The 19,722-nt window shown below is 44.0% G+C and overlaps 1 protein-coding gene across 1 annotated transcript in view; it reads right to left on the bottom strand.

Moving 5' to 3' along the window:
* The window catches only part of LOC126252175 (uncharacterized), a 436,577-nt gene that overhangs the window by 171,112 nt on the left and 245,743 nt on the right, over positions 1-19,722 (bottom strand). Inside the window, exon 2 of the mRNA XM_049953045.1 lies at positions 12,261-12,426. Coding sequence (XP_049809002.1) covers positions 12,261-12,426 — 166 coding nt within the window. The remainder of the gene's footprint in view (positions 1-12,260; positions 12,427-19,722) is intronic.

The following is a 19,722-nucleotide window of genomic DNA, read 5'->3' on the forward strand; positions in this document are numbered from 1 at the left end:
TACACTCGTATGTCCGTCTAAATATTGTTCACAGTTTTCTGGTACCGCGCGTCCCGGCTTTTGAATCCGCGCTAGAAGGCATGGACGTCGAAGACCCCTAGAGGTCTCTGCACCGTCTCGCCGTAAGCCGTGGAGGCGCTCGCCACCTGGCCCACGTTTAATGTGAGAGCACCACGGTGGAACACGTGGTCCCAACGTCCAATAGCGGCGTCCCCTATCATGTATTTGCCTGCCTCTCGCTCCGCCAATCAGTCTGATCTTTGCGTGGGTCTGTCGACATCTCGCCTCTTACTGCGTATTTTCGTTACTTTATTCCGTGTACGAGTAGACGTGGTTGATTCGTTAGGTTTTCTTGTGACTCCGTTGTTTCTTGCTTGTTGTTGTTCTTAAGGTCTCGCTCGGTTGTCATTCGCTGTTTGTGTCCGTCCTCTCCCGTCTGTGTTGTTGTTCGCGAGCCGCTCCGTGGGTTCCGCCGGGCTTTCCTTCACGGCAAACCCGCGACCGTTCCGGTCGCGGTTACAAAAAGTTTCGTAATCGACACTCGTATGTTCGTCAAAAACAGTCTCGCTGTCTCGTTACGGAGATGTGGAAGCTTTGAGGAAAACAACGTAGGAGCCCTGGACAGTTTCAACGTAAAAGATTTCTCTGTAAAACCGGAATTACATTGCAGATCACGTAGTTACAACTGCAAATGCTCAGGGGCGCTTTCAACTGAAACGGTAAACGGTCTCGAAAGTAGGTCGAAAACGGATACAAGATTGTCAGTGTCCTTAAAATACACTCCTGGAAATGGAAAAAAGAACACATTGACACCGGTGTGTCAGACCCACCATACTTGCTCCGTACACTGCGAGAGGGCTGTACAAGCAATGATCACACGCACGGCACAGCGGACACACCAGGAACCGCGGTGTTGGCCGTCGAATGGCGCTAGCTGCGCAGCATTTGTGCACCGCCGCCGTCAGTGTCAGCCAGTTTGCCGTGGCATACGGAGCTGCATCGCAGTCTTTAACACTGGTAGCATGCCGCGACAGCGTGGACGTGAACCGTATGTACAGTTGACGGACTTTGAGCGAGGGCGTATAGTGGGCATGCGGGAGGCCGGGTGGACGTACCGCCGAATTGCTCAACACGTGGGGCGTGAGGTCTCCACAGTACATCGATGTTGTCGCCAGTGGTCGGCGGAAGGTGCACGTGCCCGTCGACCTGGGACCGGACCGCAGCGACGCACGGATGCACGCCAAGACCGTAGGATCCTACGCAGTGCCGTAGGGGACCGCACCGCAACTTCCCAGCAAATTAGAGACACTGTTGCTCCTGGGGTATCGGCGAGGACCATTCGCAACCGTCTCCATGAAGCTGGGCTACGGTCCCGCACACCGTTAGGCCGTCTTCCGCTCACGCCCCAACATCGTGCAGCCCGCCTCCAGTGGTGTCGCGACAGGCGTGAATGGAGGGACGAATGGAGACGTGTCGTCTTCAGCGATGAGAGTCGCTTCTGCCTTGGTGCCAATGATGGTCGTATGCGTGTTTGGCGCCGTGCAGGTGAGCGCCACAATCAGGACTGCATACGACCGAGGCACACAGGGCCAACACCCGGCATCATGGTGTGGGGAGCGATCTCCTACACTGGCCGTACACCACTGGTGATCGTCGAGGGGACACTGAATAGTGCACGGTACATCCAAACCGTCATCGAACCCATCGTTCTACCATTCCTAGACCGGAAAGGGAACTTGCTGTTCCAACAGGACAATGCACGTCCGCATGTATCCCGTGCCACCCAACGTGCTCTAGAAGGTGTAAGTCAACTACCCTGGCCAGCAAGATCTCCGGATCTGTCCCCCATTGAGCATGTTTGGGACTGGATGAAGCGTCGTCTCACGCGGTCTGCACGTCCAGCACGAACGCTGGTCCAACTGAGGCGCCAGGTGGAAATGGCATGGCAAGCCGTTCCACAGGACTACATCCAGCACCTCTACGATCGTCTCCATGGGAGAATAGCAGCCTGCATTGCTGCGAAAGGTGGATATACACTGTACTAGTGCCGACATTGTGCATGCTCTGTTGCCTGTGTCTATGTGCCTGTGGTTCTGTCAGTGTGATCATGTGATGTATCTGACCCCAGAAATGTGTCAATAAAGTTTCCCCTTCCTGGGACAATGAATTCACGGTGTTCTTATTTCAATTTCCAGGAGTGTATTTCAGGACTATACATGTAATTCTTCAAGGCCACAATGAATTCTTCAAATCTCCGTTTTCCTTTAACACTAGTGAGCTTAGGGAACTGGACTGGGTTTGTCAGAATCTGTCCGTTCTACAGTGCGATTTGTTTTTCGGTTAAATAAATCCATATCAGATCTGACCTTCCAGTGTCTTGCAGTGGTCAACATGCGGCCGAATCCACTTATACACTTAAGCGCCCAAAAAACTGGTATAAGCACGCGTATTGACATAAAGGGATACGTAAAAAGGTAGAATACGGTGCTGTGGTCGGCAACGTCTACATAGGACAACAAGTGACTGGGGGAGTTGTTATAAAAAATTGGTTCAAATGGCTCTGAGCACTATGGGACTTAACTTCTGAGGTCATCAGTCCCCAGAACTACTTAAACCTAACTAACCTAAGGACATCACACACATCCATTTCCGAGGCAGGATTCGAACCTGCGACCGTAGAGGGCGCGCTTCCAGACTGTAGCGCCTACAACTGCTCGGCCACCCTTGCCGGCGCAGTTGTTATATCGGTTGCTGCTGCTGCAACGGCAGGTTATCTGTATTTAAGTGAGTTTGAACGTGGTGTTCGAGTCGGCGCCCGAGCGAAAGGCCGAAGTATCTCCGAGGTAGCGATGAGGTGGGGCTTTGTACGTGGGGATTGTACGTGAATATCAAGAATCCGGCGAAACATTATTTCTTCGACATCGCTGCAGCCGGAAAAAATCATGCAAGAACGGAACTAACGACGACTGAAGAGAAACGTTCAACGTGACAGAAGTGCTGCCCTTGCGCAAAATGCTGCAGATTTTAATGCTGGCCATCAACAAGTTTCAGCGTACGAACCATTCAACGAAGCATCATTGATATGGGCTTTCGGAGCCAGAAGTCCTCTCGTGCATCCTTGATGACTGCACGACGCAAAGCTTTACGCCTCGCCAGTGCCCTTCAACACCGACATTGGACTGTTGATGACTGGAAACATGTTGCCTGGTCGGACAAGACTCGTTTCATAAGTGTATCGAGTGGATGAACATGTACGAGTATGGAGGCAACCTCATTAATCCATGTAATCTTATTGTTAGCAGGGGACTGTTCAAGCTGGTGCTGGCTCTCTAACGGTGCGGGGCGTGTTCAGTTGGAGTTATATGTCTAGATAAGATTCTCACAGGTGACGCATAAGTAAGCATCCTGTCAGATGACCTGCATCCATTCATGTCCATTGTGCATTGCGACGGACTTGGGCACTTCCAGCAAGAAAATGCTACACCCCAAACGTCCAGAATTGCTACAGAATGGCTCCAGGTACTCTCTTCTGAGTTTAAACATTTCCGCCGGCCACAAAGCTCCCAGGACATTAACATTATTGAGCATATTTCGGATGCCTTGCAGCGTGCTGTTCAGAAGAGATCTCCACCCCCTAGTACTCTTACGGATTTATGGATAGCTCTGCAGGATGTTAATTTCCTCCAGTACTGTTTCAGACATTAGTAGAGTCCACGCCAAATTCGTGTTGCCGCACTCCTGCTTGCTCGCGTGGGCCCTACACAATATTAGGCAGATGTAGCAGTTTCTTTGGCTCCTCAGTGTAATATGAGGTCTACAATCCTCCCCTCGCGTTATTACTTTCGTTCCTGCATTCCATTTTCCTTCATTAACTCGAAGATAGAGGATTTTAAATGGAAAAATCTTTCCAGGCACGCTCTTGACTTAACCAATGTACCTTTCGGTAATATATAAAGCCTCCATCTTCTTCGTTCAGATCTAGTAGTGTCGCAAATGACAGTGGAATAATGCATGCGACCTCAGAAATTTTACCATTGGTGCCAGTAATTTTTCACACTCTCCATGCCTACAATGTACAAAGTACTACCCCATGTACAGTTCAATGAATCCCGTCAGACGATCATTGTAATACTTCTCGCCTTCATTGTCAACAAGATCTTTATATTCTTTCTGTGTGGTACTAGAATACCACATCATAGCAAATCTGCAATACCAATAGATTATGCCACTGTATAATAGAGACAGAATTCTCATGGTTTCTGTTCCCATTCATCTTTAAAGGCTTCGGACGATTGGGTGCTAGTCTGTTTTAAACAGTCACTGGAACTAAGAACGTCCTCCATACCACGAAGAAACAGCGAAGGGTGGACAATGCAGACACCATGGTTCAGCTGAACTGAAGAGAGCTGTACCAAACGAGATATGTCACACTACAATACCAAATGAAATGCTGTGATGCTCCATGTACTTCCGGGAAAGCCGAGATGGGCCATGAGAGGGCTTGCACGTGGCCAGCACTTCTAGTGTGTTTGACAGGCCGTGGCTGGATCTGGCTTGGATACCATTTACGTGGCTGAATCAAGCAGCACTTCTTTAACAATGTACTCCAACATTACAAGAATGTGCCTCATACTCTTAAGAGATTGCAGGGGACTCTCACTTCTAATTTGGTGTTATGCCGCTTCACGTTCTTAGCGAATATGATCTTTATTGCGATTTTGACATCATACATCATGATGAAATGATGGGCGGTAGTTAATGCTCTTGCTTATGTGCTCCAGGGGAGGAATAACAATAAGCTTTACTTGCATTCAAAGCAATAGAGTGGCGACTTAAACGACTGCAGTAAATGTGCACAGCGATGGTGGGCCAAGGAAAGCGCGTTTTTTCTGCGGAACCTGGTGGAACATTTCCGGACAGCCGAGTTCCGCGGTCTTATTGTGCAGGCATGTTGGTTGTCGCTGGTCAGGACGCAGCCACATCCAGGTAGACTGACTAGCTGCAAAAAGTCGCTGCTACAAAGGCCAGCGCATTGTAGACCGGCAATAAAGCAGAGGATAGGCACTTGTTAGGGAGGAAGCCAACAAAACAACTGTGAGCGTTCTGCGAATTTCCGTGTGACAGGGCTACTGGCGCCCAGACGTCCAGACTCTGTTACAAAACATATTCGCCAAAGCACGAGGCTTTTAGCTAGTTTATGGCCATTCTTTGGAAACTCTGAAATGGACGCAACAAGGGAGATAACAAGCTTTTTTATGGAGGGTTGTAGTTTCATCCTGGTCATGTTGTTAGCAAAAAATACATTGTAACCACGTGGGAAAGAGGCCACGAAGCTGAATCTTCTTTTCTTTTCTCCCAATTAACTTTAAAGTCTATGATTGGTGAAATCGGTGTATGCAGAACAAGGGGCGCTCTCCGAGCTTAGAACGCCGTGCTCCAGCTCGTGATCGGCTTTTTCTTAAGTGGGAGAAGTCTACGGTGTAAATCTGCTTTGCTACTGAGCTGAGGAGGAAGCGCCGACCGTAGTGGTCGAGCGGTTCTAGGCGCTTCAGTGCAGAACCGCGCGACTGCTATGGACACAGGTTCGAATATTGCCTTGGACATGGATGTGTGTGATGTCCTTAGGTTAGTGAGGTTTAAGTAGTTATAAGTTCTAGGGTACTGATGACCTCTGATGTTCCATAGCGCTCAGAGCCATTTGGGGAAGAAACGGACAGAAAGAGAAGAACAATTTGGGACTGGCGCTTGACTAGTAAAGAGCTGCAGGTCTCTACCTAAATGGTGAGATTTGTGTTCTATTCTAATGTGCCACTTACAGCCTGTGCCAGTCATCTTATGAACAATCAGAGATACTGCTTCTAGCATCACGCACACAACAAGTGATTCGTGGGTGTACTTATTTGTCTTGAGTCGGCCATCTAAACATGTGACATATTCCTTCATGCACAGTCATGGCACGGAGTCGAATTGGTTTGGCAGACCAGCAAACGGATCCACGTGCACACTGGAATCCACTGGGGTTTCAGAGGCTCATGGAAAAGTACCTGCGTTCCGAATTAATCAAAAGCAAGACCGCGTACTTGAATTTTTCGGGCGCGGACCATTAATAACAGATTAAGTCCGTCCATGACTTCAGTCGCCAAATTCATTGTGGTGTGCCGTCCTGACCAGTAGGAGGGTAAGGTTTTCGATGCTACGGCGTAGGGCTCCTGTATATGTTTCCCAGCATTCTGTTCCTTCGAACCATATTTTTCGTTTTGGAATGGTAGAATATAGTTGCTTGATGGTAGTGTAGCTTTTGTGCCATAACCCAGATTCACATGTATGAAGTCAGATAAAGCGATTAGTGTTCTGGTTAGTATTGTGTGTCGATCTCCAGATGATCACTTTGCCCACAATAGACCCCATGTTAGTGAAATCGTTTGTCAAATGAAAAATGTTTATGTGACGTTTCTTTAGTCATTTTGTTGTCTTGTGACGTTAAGGATGCATAAATCTATTGTCACTTAGATCACAACTTCTCCCTGAGTACTGATTAACAGTACCTTTCCATTTTATTATTAAAGTCTAGATTTGTAACATATAGATGTTGGAAACAAACTATCTACAGAGTAGAATCTCTGTTTATGTGGTTCTGCACAAAAAATACACTTTCAAAATATTTTTTACAGTGTGTTGATTGGCTAACAGTACGACTTCAGACGCCAAATTCATTGTGGTGTACCTATCCATACTGTGAAAACCGCACATCAACCTAAAGACGGAGGTGGAAATTGCTCTTGACGTGCGGTTTTCACAGAATGGGTTGGTAGTCAGGGATTCGTATTGTTAGCCAATCAACACATTGTAAAAATATTTAGAAAGTGTATTTTTTGTGCTAACATATATATTTTCAAATGGAACAATGTCTGACATTAACAAACTAGATGCAGGTTAAATTAGATTGTCAGAGGTGTTTGTTGCTGGAGTGTATTGCGAGTCGTTTACGAGATATATTTTGAAAAGTTTCGACAACGATACTTGTACAATAGCTGTGTAGCATACGCTAAAGAACAACACATGTGCATACACTAAGTGTATGGATTTTGACTAGTAATAAGGCAACAGACCATCACAGGTTGTGTTCAATATTATCACCGGCAGTGCCAATACAGACTTCCAGTCGGGTACGGAGCGGCTGTTGCACACATGCTAGCGTTTCAGCGGAGTTGTCCGGACAGACTGGAGTAAAACGTTGTTGCCTATCATCGGGTGTTGTTAGTACGTCCTTGTGGGCAGCGGCTTTCATCTTTCCCCACAGAAAAATGTTTTTGAGCTTCAAATCCGGGGAACAGACCGGCCAGGACACAGGTCCTCTACGTCCAGTCCTTCGATTTGGAAACAATTAAAGAAGACATGTTTTAGTTCATCGTGCGCTGTCGGCTGGACAGCCATCATGATGGTACCACAGGTTCCTCCTGGTCTGCAGAGGAACGTCTTCTAGCGTCAGTGGAAGATTGTATGTTACGGTGCTGCGATACTTGAACACGATTTTCACCAGACCAATGGCGCATGTTTCGGCACTTGACCCGGCCACGATTGGTAAATGTAGCTTCATCGGCATATGGAGTATCGTGCCTTAGTATCCATGTGCAGAAGTTTCCATGTAGCTCTTAATGGAGAGACATGTGATAAGTATGGAACCTATGTCGATGGGGAATGTATAGGGTACTTGTGTGACACAAGGCACTTACTTGTGCCATTGCGAGGGAGCTAACGTGTCGACCAACTGCAATGGCTGCAAGAACATTAGTTTCTGTCGTCACTTGTTTCCTTCTGTTACGTTGTCCAGGTGCTACACTACCACTTTCATATAATTGGTTGAAGAGCTTGATAAATAATTTCTGAGATGGGTAACGTCTGTTGGGGTTATCTTCCCACGTACACCGTAAAAGAATTAACTCTATTTGTTGTGTCTAGACCATACAGCCCAGACACAATGCTGTAGCCGATAGGGCACGCAAGGCTAACGCAGACGGGCGTGAAGTCTGGAACATGAGACTTATAAATGCACTAAAGACTTAATAACTTTATTCTCTTGTTGGAATACATCTCTCCTGCATACTCGTAAGCTATTGGCACTGATACAAATGGCGCCTTGCTAGGTGGTCGCCATTTAACTTAGCAGAGGGCTATTCTACTGTCTATCTCTCGGCAAATGAGAGCAAGGCTTAGCACGTCCAATCGCTAGCTATGTTGTCCGTACAACTGGGGACGAGGTCTCCTCAGTCTCTCGAGACCTGCCTTGTGGTGGCGCTAGGTTTGCGATCCCACAGTGGCGACACGCGGGTCCGACATGTACTACAGGACCGCGGCCGATTTAAGTTACCACCTAGCAAGTGTGGTGTCTAGCGGTGACACCACACTATTCTTCCTACACTTTCCATATACCATGAGCATATCGGCTTTTTCTGCGTTGGCACATCCTGTCGTCTACTTACGACCCACTGCTTGCTCTGCCACACAGTAACTAACTAGCAAGTCACTATGCATTCAAGGAACACACAAGTACACTGTAAGCAAACATAACAACACCGTATATGGCATCTACATAGGTTGAATGCTACAAACAAATGTGGTGTGGAAACTTTTTCAAAATACGATATCTCGTAAACGACTCGCACTACAGTCCTGCAGCAGACACCACTAACATTCGAATTTACCCTACTTCTCATTTGTTAAGGTCAGTAGGAAATCTGTCATTAAAAAGTACATGTTTTCATAAGAAATACACTATATAAGTGTTATTACAACCTGTTTATTTTCTAACAATACGAGTCCCTGACTACCAATCCACTGTTAGAAAACAATGAATCAATTGCACTTCCCATTTCCACAATATTTGGGGTTCAAGTTTTACCTAAGTCACTCTGAGTATTCATAATAAAGGAAAATCACACATTATTCAGATTTGATGCAAAAAAAAAAAACGGAGATCTGCGAACTACTTTAAAACAAGTGTATTTGGGAAAATCAGTTAATGAGTTTAGCAAAGGAAGTTCCTTGTTCAAGAATTATAGTTTCTAATTCCCACCGAGTATCAAAATACAGGTCTCCTACGGATCTGCCACATTCACTTTAAAAATTTTACAAAGTGAAAATCTTTCTGAGTGGTTTGTCCAATGTCAGCACTTACGACGAGGATAAATTATGTTTTTTTCAAGGTATAGATTGCAGATTACTGTCTAATTGGTAGGTGTCACTGACCAGTCTTAGGATTTGCGAAGAGGAGTTAGTGAGAGAACGAGAACTAAACTCTAAAGAAATAAGGCAATGGATTGTTAGAACTGAATGGGAGTGATGGGATACATTCCACCCACAATTGGGCAGTCGCACATTGAAAGCACCTGCCATCACGAGTACTTTTCTCCAACTCAGAGGTACTGCTTATGTCGGCAGGTTTTCCTTTTGTGACAAGAAAGTGGTTGGTGACAACAGGTTCTGTGTAAATTTTCTGAACGAACCGCAATAATGAGAGGAGGAAGTTGCATATTTTTAACTGTTCAAGATTTAAAGTGTGTTTTAAAAGGTACCAATGAGGTGACGCCGCTATTGACTCACTGTATTTTATTTTTTAGATCAACATGTAACTTACTGAATATTCCTCAATATTTCTCAAATGAAATGTGAGAAATTGAATTTATATTACAACCACTAGGTGGTAGATGCTCTAAAAACATATCCTTAATGTCTCAGTCTACTGCAGAAAACATTAACATTCACTAAGAGGCATTGACAAAATCTTTGAAACTTTTGTTACTAATTTTGTGCAGTACTGATTTCAGACACAAATTAAGGTTTAATCTGTTGCATATCCATTTTAGTTAAATAGAATAACCTAAGTGTACAAAGAAAACTCATAAACAGGCGATAATTCAGATTAAAAGCTACTTTGAATAATGATGCTGATATTAACGTTAACATATTGATGTTATCGATACAAATTGTCATGTTCCTCATCCTCTTCCATTACTTTTGACGTTTTTATTAACCAGATAGGCACAATTGCTTATGCACGTTTCAAAAACCATAAATGTTGTGTCAGCCTTAATAAACTACATGATTCAGTAGTTGCAACTCGTATTACGTTAGAAAAAAGTAACGGTTCACCGTCAAGAGCTGCTGATAAAAATTTATTACACAACCAGTTTATGTCCACAGACCGTACCAAGGGGACATAAATTATTAACAACAATATACTAACCGACATGAAATCAATTGAGTTAATTCATTTACAATCCATATTTCGTAGCTGGATATTATATTATTTGTCCCCATTGATTTTATACCATCTGTGGATAGAAACTGGTTGTCGGTGAATTTTCAAACATTTACGAGCTGTTGGGTATCACTTTACTAGAACAAATAGATTAAAAATACCTCACCTTCGACACGAAAGTAAGTTGAGAATACGAATACAGTGGAAATAAGAAAAAGATCGGATGTAACTGAAGTACTTGATGTTTACAGTCAAGCACCTAAACATCCCGACCTCTTTTAAGGGTAAGTTTGAATGTACTAAAAGTTTTCATTATTTCAGAACTTTGTTTGTGTAAAATATGCTATTGACCGTAGCAACTTTACGAATATAATAAACTTACCACATTATTGTTCGTATATGCTCTTTTGTCTTTAATTCTTGAAATTAATTCAAATGTTTCATGCAGAAGGATGTTTGCGTGTAACTGAAATGTTAACGAGTTCAAGCATTTTGTGCGCCTAGCTTGTTGTTGGTCGACTTTACTGCAGTGACGAGCTTCACTGTGAAGCTATTTTGCGGTCTACCGTGCACATCTGTGAAGTGTAGTGTTCATACCAGCAGCTTGTAGTATTTACAAGGAAGTATGCTCCGTGAAGTATACTTTGAAAACCTGAACGACACAAGTGGATGAAAAAATTGTCACAAACACCAGAAGGGTGAAACCAACAATGTATACAAACGGTTTTCATCGGTAACATAACAGATTTTAGGATAAATTTAGTACAGTATTAAATATATAAATTTAGCTTACCCTTAAAATTTTAACGATAAATTTAATACGATATTTTGTGATCACTGTACTTTAAAATGCGTACGACTTAAAATAAAGCGATTTTGCGACTCGTATCAGTATTGTATAAACCTTAAATTGTATAGTGCAGCTACGGACTCTTTTGCCTCACATAGTGACAGATACGTATTCATGTTCTCACTGAGGGACGTAGGAACATAAGTACTAAGTAGACATGTTGCTTGTATTGTGTTGCTACAGACTGCCCAGTTTCTGTGCCAAGATTTGTTCACAACACTGGGGATTTTAACTGCTCCATCTGAATACATTTACCAATCACTTGTACACATCAAAAATAACATTGGTAATTACTGCACAAACAGCTCTGTCCATGACCATGCAACAAGAGATAGACTCAACTTACATTTACCAAGAAAAAATAAACATAAAACTCAAAACAGCATTTTTCACCAAGGAATAAAACTGTACAATAAATTACTAAAAGAAATTAAAGAAATTGCCAAAATACACTCATTTAAAAAGGCAGCTAAGAAGTACCTGTTATGCAATACATTTTATACATTGGAGGATTACTTAGCTAAAACACAGTAGGGTTTTGATAAAGAATGTTATACAAATAAATAATAATAATAATGATTATAAAATATCCAACATTCCACATAACACCATCACTTTATGTTTTTTTCCTTCTGTTTTTCCTTTCTAGAAATACTTACCCCCAAGCTATGCATAGCACAATACTAGCAGCTCTTCCTCTTTCTGAGCTCAACATCTCAGTCTTTATAGAGGGACGCTGACTCAGTTTTTCAGGATAGCAAATGGGAAGTTGCGGTACAGAAAATGGGCCACAGATCACCATTGTGTGTGTGTGTGTGTGTGTGTGTGTGTGTGTGTGTGTGTGTGTGTGTGTGTAGTGAGTGAAGTGCTATGAAACAATGTGTGTATTGTGTGTGCAGTGACTGATAGTGAGATATGAGTGAATAATGCGGCATTACATTATTTGTAAAAAAAAAGTATTGTATACCAGGAGTAAATCTAATGATTGTCTCTAACCAGAAGTCTGTAAATATATGTGTATACGAATTAGCTTATTTTAAATTGATCTAAATTTGTAAATACTGTGACAAGTTCTATATCCTTGTAAATAGAGATCTACGGATGAATAAAGCTACTACTACTACTACTACTACTACTACTACTACTACTCACCTAATGCCACCTCTAGGCGTGCCGTAGTTGAGAGTGACGTCACCGTGCCTCCAGGTGACCGGCTGCCGGCGTCGCGCCACGCACGACAGCTGGATGGTGCTGTTGGGCTCGTAGTACTTATCGCTCAGTGGTCGGCCGCGCTCGTCCACAATCTCCACCTCGGGTGCTGTCAACACAGAACAAAAAACATCTACAGGGGAGAACACAAGGCACCTGCAGGTGAATAATAGTAACATGGATACACTAAAAACGCAACATATTACAATGCCTAATACGGAGCAGGAAAGCAGTTTGCATTCAATATGGCTCCAGATTCCCTCGGAGTGAACAAATACATTTCTGGTATGGGAATATCATGGCATTCTTCTTGCGAAATAGTTGCACGTTTAGGTAAGATGATGGAGGTCGATAATGATCAAGCACCCTTCTTTCCAAAGTAGACCATAAAGGCTCAATAATATTTAGATGTGCTGACGGTGGTGGCCAGAGAAGAGGTGATAATTGACCCCCGTACTCAAAAAACCAGTCCTGAATAACGGCAGGTGTGTGCATTAAGTACAAATTTCGTGCCGAAGGATGGACCTGATCGGCCAAAATGGTCACTTAATCATCGTCTGTAATGCGAACTTCGAGAGTAACCACTGTGCACATGGAATACCACGACATGGCTGCCCAAATCGTTCACTGAACTCCCGCCACGTTTCAGTCTTGGAATGTACATTCGGCCAGATGTGTGCAACTAAACTCATCCAACTAAATGACATTACTCCATTGCTACATAGTCCAGGATATATCGTTTTGGCATCATGTTTTCCCTTTATGGTCATATGCACCATTGATGAGTGGTTTTAGAACACCAGTTCACCGTGCAGTTTCCTGCTTATAGAGCTGACAGGGCTCGCTAGTGCGACATTCAGTTCCGCAGTGATTTTTCCAACTGTCTTCCTCTTATTTTTCGTCATATGCGGTGTCATCTTCTCCCCTCGGCTGTGGCTGTGCTATGCTGTTATCTGCTACAGTCGGCTACTTTCACTACACAGCCCGCTTGCCTACCTGTTTATACAGTCCGACATGTCGCCAAAAACGCAGTTTCCAGCCCGTGCCGAATAATGCAGTCCTTGTCGTTTATTTAGCAGTTCTAATTACTTTTCTTGAAAGGAGGGTATAAGATGAACACCAACAAAAGCAAAATGTGGATAATGGAATGTAGTCGAATTAAGTCGGGTGATACTGACGGAATTAGATTAGGAAATGAGACACATCTGATGATGTTCAAAGTAGAGATGATATAAAATGTAGACTGGCAATGGCAAGGAAAACGTTTCTGAAGAAGAGAAATTTGTTAACGTCGAGTATAGATTTAAATGTCATGATGTCGTTTCTGAAAGTATTTGTATGGAGTGTAGCCATGTATGGAAGTGAAACGTGGACGATAAATAGCTTAGACAAGAAGAGAATAGAAGCTTTCGAAATGTGGTGCTACAGAAGAATGCTGAAGATTAGATGGGTAAATCACATAAGTAATGAGGAGGTATTGAATAGAATTGGGGAGAAGAGGGGCTTGTGGCACAACTTGACTAGAAGAAGGGATCGGTTGGTAGGACATGATCTGAGACATCGAGGGATCACCAATTTGGTATTTGAGTGCAGCGTGAGGGTAAAAATCGTAGAGGGAGACCAAGAGATGAATACACTAAGCAGATTCAGAAGGGTGTAGGCTGCAGTAGGTACTGGGAGATGAAGAAGCTTGCACACGATAGAGTAGCATGGAGAGCTGCATCAAACCAGTCTCAGGACTGACGACCACAACAACAACACAATTAATTTTTTGCTGAAATTTAGACCGTGGCGTTACAGCGTAAAATAATTCCTCTCACTCCTATGTATTAAATCTGCAAGTTCGCTTCCGCCGTATTGCAATAGACGGCAGTAGCGGCAAGCGCCGTTCGGTTGGATGGTCGTAGGTGTAATACAATAAGCTTAGGCATTTGTAAAGATAATACCATAAAAATATTAGTCGATATGTGATTGCATCATAAGGTTATCCTCGAATAAGTACGTCAACTTACTTAGCAATTTCTCGACATGTGCGGGAAGTTTTAATTTTCTGCATTTTACATGAAGAAATCTGCGGCTGTGACTCTTAAAGTGCTGGGTGAGACCAGTGGTGAGGGAACTGTTAGTGGAAGAACGCGCAGAGAATGTTTTCGAAGCCTTAAGAACGGTGATTTTGACGTCGAAGACCGGCATGACTGTGGAAGTTAGAACGTTTTCGTAGCTTCTGAAAAAGACGAAGACAGTCACAGGACGTCACTATTGAAAGGAATTGATGCGTTCGAGCCCAGCACAGAAACACAAACGGCCACAATACAGCTATAGACACATAAAGGTAATTTTGCAGCAGGTCAGTGCTCGACCCCATGTCGCAAAACCAGTCAAAATATGGATGCAAACGTTGGGAAGTCCTATATCTCCCGCTGTATTCTCCATACGTTGCTCTCTCTGACTACTACCTTTTTCGATAAGTGGCATACAGTCTGGCAGACCAGCTATTCCGATCATATGAACAAGTGCAAAATTGAATCGATTCATGGATCTCCACAAAAGACTCCCAGTTCTTCCGCCACAGGATTCGTATGCTATCCGAAACATGGGAGAATGTAGTGGCCAGCGATGGGGAATACTAGGAATCATAATTTTTTAGGAAGTTTTTCACAATAAAACCCCGAACTTCGAGAAAAAAACGGCGGAAGCAAAGTTGTAGACCTAATAGATTACTTACTCCATACGGATGCTACTGAATATTTGCTCTTGTGATTTTTTGTTGCAAAACATGATGTGTGCATGCCATCGATAATACTTAGGATGTGAATCATTCAAGTATCAGTTATGTAGCGCATACGTTTCTTCTTCTTCGTTGTAAATCTTAGACGTATTGTTAAAGGTATTAAAATTTCGCAAGTAGAAATATTTATTACTAACTGTATAGGGTTGGGAATCTATGTTAAACTATGAAAAATAATTTTTTCTGTTTATCCCGATTAAAAGAGTGTCATACCAAAAGTTCATATGTATTAAAATAATTATTTGTTCCTCACACAAACAATTTAGAGATTTAGTGATGCTGGTGCGTTATACGCCATTCCACGGGGCAAATACTATTGCTGACAATCCTTTCTGTCGTAAAGTGACACTGCTTGCACAGCCCAGGCTTGAAGTAAATGTCGGAGAAATGTTGACAGGCTAAACAGAGAACAGAACCGTATTGTCTCCTTCAGAATTAGGAGCATAGCGTGCTCTACTGATCGTCACTCAGAATACATGTTTACAAAAATGTGTGTGACATCTTATGGGTCTTAACTGCTAAGGTCATCAGTCCCTAAGCAAACACAATACTTAACACACACACCCATGCCCGAGGGAGGACTCGAACCTCCGCCGGGATCAGCCGCACAGTCCATGACTGCAGTGCCTGAGACTGCTCGGCTAATCCCGCGTGGCAATATACATTTTTACCTGTGACTCCATTACACTGGCGGCCGTATTAAGAGACTCATGGAGATGTTGGCAAACTTCTTGAACAGTTTATCTTGCTTGAACAGTGACACCACAGGTAACGGGCGCCTGAAGTTACTGGGTGGACTGTGTGGAGGCCAAGCCAGGATGCGTGCCTCATGCGCACCTATGTGAAAATGTTTCCAAAAATTATGGATATACCTTTTCATCTTCTGTGACCTGATAATCTATCACTGTTCCTTCTGGACCGTATGTCCCTTTAACCTTAATTTCAAGTATGGAGATGTTATGAATGAAGACGTACATTAACCGATATAGACAGTTTCATTCATGGAATACATTCTGTGCTGAGAATACAACTGTCAGCCATTCCAGTTGGTTCATACTGTGCGTTTTTATAGTTGAATTTGGGGAAGAAGCAAGCATTTGATGCAGAGCAAGTCAACTGATTACTTCGTGGGTTAATTCTAGAAGAGACAAGAAGCTGATGATTGTAAGAACTAAATATGCCCATCAAGCTCGTAATGGCATTTATGGATACTTCGTAAATGTAATTCACCCATTTTAGTTCTAATCAAGTAGTCATTGGACCGTTTGGTTGTGGGACACAGTGGATCGCAAACAAGGCATCTTTCCATTAGCAGCAGAATCGATGTGGCGGAACGGGTACAGTTTACTGTCTTAAATGACAATAAGTCTTACATTACAGTAATTCATTCAACAGTTTTTTTACGTTTAATTGCATTTAATCATTAAGCATTATTACAAGACAATTTCAGTTACCAACCTGCCTATACTATTTTCATCGTTATGTACTTGCTGACTATCAAGTGATTTCAGCTATGTGACATTTTCATAAACTAACGTACAACACATAACGTATTTCAAATAACATTGCCGGCCGCGGTGGTCTCGCGGTTAAGGCGCTCGGTCCGGAACCGCGTGACTGCTACGGTCGCAGGTTCGAATCCTGCCTCGGGCATGGATGTGTGTGATGTACTTAGGTTAGTTAGGTTTAAGTAGTTCTAAGTTCTAGGGGACTGATGACCACAGAAGTTAAGTCCCATAGTGCTCAGAGCCATTTGAACCATCAAATAACATCAACTGTTTGTAAATTAGTAGGCCAGATCATGTTACATTTGTGCGTACCAGGAGATTTCCGTTGTCTGTAATCGCATACTTTTGTTTTACAATGTGACTCTGTGGGCCAATATACAGCGTCCGTCTGTCCTGTTCAAATGTGATTCTTGGCTTATCAAACTCGAACGAGAGCAACGTTTTGCACTCGTCAACCACTTGAATAACGTTACTGCCGTTGTAAATAAATATGAAAATCCTGGTATATTCACATAACTCTGTCTTTCCTCGGGTTGCTTTGACACTGTTCAATCTATAATAAACAGGAGTTCAAAGACCTGCAGATATGGTGCCTAATTATTACCTATATTTTTTTGGCAAGAGCTCAACTATTGCCACATCACTCTATAACATGATGCAATACCCTGTCCCTAAATACTGCTCCGCAAGTGTGTGGAATGTAGTGTGCTTTTCTTCATTCGTGAGACTATCGAGTAAGTAGGCTTACGACATTTAACGTAGTAAATCATTTTGTAAATCTGAAGTCAAAATTTTTAAAACAATGAAATTTAATAAGCTTCGCAAGAATATCGAAGTTTTAAATCGCAATACCCGTATAACGACAATCGTAAAACTAAAAGAATATCTGGAGACTTAATCATTACTCTTCTAGCACCCGAATGAATCAAATAATCGGTTGAAATTCTGGGAAGAACTTACACTACATAGCTCTGGCTCTTCCTTCAACATACTGTTGCAAGCCGTTTCAGAGCGCCTATATACACTCCTGGAAATGGAAAAAAGAACACATTGACACCGGTATGTCAGACCCACCATACTTGCTCCGGACACTGCGAGAGGGCTGTACAAGCAATGATCACACGCACGGCACAGCGGACACACCAGGAACCGCGGTGTTGGCCGTCGAATGGCGCTAGCTGCGCAGCATTTGTGCACCGCCGCCGTCAGTGTCAGCCAGTTTGCCGTGGCATACGGAGCTCCATCGCAGTCTTTAACACTGGTAGCATGCCGCGACAGCGTGGACGTGAACCGTATGTGCAGTTGACGGACTTTGAGCGAGGGCGTATAGTGGGCATGCGGGAGGCCGGGTGGACGTACCGCCGAATTGCTCAACACGTGGGGCGTGAGGTCTCCACAGTACATCGATGTTGTCGCCAGTGGTCGGCGGAAGGTGCACGTGCCCGTCGACCTGGGACCGGACCGCAGCGACGCACGGATGCACGCCAAGACCATAGGATCCTACGCAGTGCCGTAGGGGACCGCACCGCCACTTACCAGCAAATTAGGGATACTGTTGCTCCTGGGGTATCGGCGAGGACCATTCGCAACCGTCTCCATGAAGCTGGGCTACGGTCCCGCACAACGTTAGGCCGTCTTCCGCTCACGCCCCAACATCGTGCAGCCGCCTCCAGTGGTGTCGCGACAGGCGTGAATGGAGGGACGAATGGAGACGTGTCGTCTTCAGCGATGAGAGTCGCTTCTGCCTTGGTGCCAATGATGGTCGTATGCGTGTTTGGCGCCGTGCAGGTGAGCGCCACAATCAGGACTGCATACGACCGAGGCACACAGGGCCAACACCCGGCATCATGGTGTGGGGAGCGATCTCCTACACTGGCCGTACACCACTGGTGATCGTCGAGGGGACACTGAATAGTGCACGGTACATCCAAACCGTCATCGAACCCATCGTTCTACCATTCCTAGACCGGCAAGGGAACTTGCTGTTCCAACAGGACAATGCACGTCCGCATGTATCCCGTGCCACCCAACGTGCTCTAGAAGGTGTAAGTCAACTACCCTGGCCAGCAAGATCTCCGGATCTGTCCCCCATTGAGCATGTTTGGGACTGGATGAAGCGTCGTCTCACGCGGTCTGCACGTCCAGCACGAACGCTGGTCCAACTGAGGCGCCAGGTGGAAATGGCATGGCAAGCCGTTCCACAGGACTACATCCAGCATCTCTACGATCGTCTCCATGGGAGAATAGCAGCCTGCATTGCTGCGAAAGGTGGATATACACTGTACTAGTGCCGACATTGTGCATGCTCTGTTGCCTGTGTCTATGTGCCTGTGGTTCTGTCAGTGTGATCATGTGATGTATCTGACCCCAGGAATGTGTCAATAAAGTTTCCCCTTCCTGGGACAATGAATTCACGGTGTTCTTATTTCAATTTCCAGGAGTGTATCTTCATTGGGTACGTTCATAACTCTTCAACTCTTGCTTTTTTCCTTTTATTATAGACTATTTAAAAAAAATATGAGTATACGACACTGTATGAAGCATGTAACATTGTGTTGTATGTCTGTTTCTAAGGAATCACTTGCTAACCATGTGAAATAAATTACTGTGGCCATCATACAGCGAAGAGGGAAAGTTGAATAGCCCGCTGTTATATCTGACTGTGGCAGCTCATAAGAAAATAAGTAGTGTTAGGTATGGGAATTACTTTATGACCTAACCGGTGTCCGGTGCTCATATCTCGTTTTCTTACGCAGAAAAAGAAAAATTGATCATAATACGTCAACCAGTGTATACAGGACTAATTGAACTGTGTCAACCAGTACACCGTCAGATAGTTAATACGGACCTACGGATGTACCCATGCACTACGATTTCTGTATTTTTTGTTATGCGCTTAATTAGCAAAATAAACACATAATGGTACAAAAAATCACAAATTTTCTTTCAGCGACCTCGTAACTGATAACTATAGAGAGAATTACATACTAAGGAGCTTTATGCTTATTACTGAAAAGAATACTAACTCATAACAATGCAGCTGGGCAGAGTGGCCGCACGGTTAGAGGCGCCATGTCACGGATTGCGCGGCCATTACCGTCGGAGTTTC

The sequence above is a fragment of the Schistocerca nitens genome, chromosome 4, assembly GCF_023898315.1.
Source record: "Schistocerca nitens isolate TAMUIC-IGC-003100 chromosome 4, iqSchNite1.1, whole genome shotgun sequence".
Classification (NCBI taxonomy): domain Eukaryota; kingdom Metazoa; phylum Arthropoda; class Insecta; order Orthoptera; family Acrididae; genus Schistocerca; species Schistocerca nitens.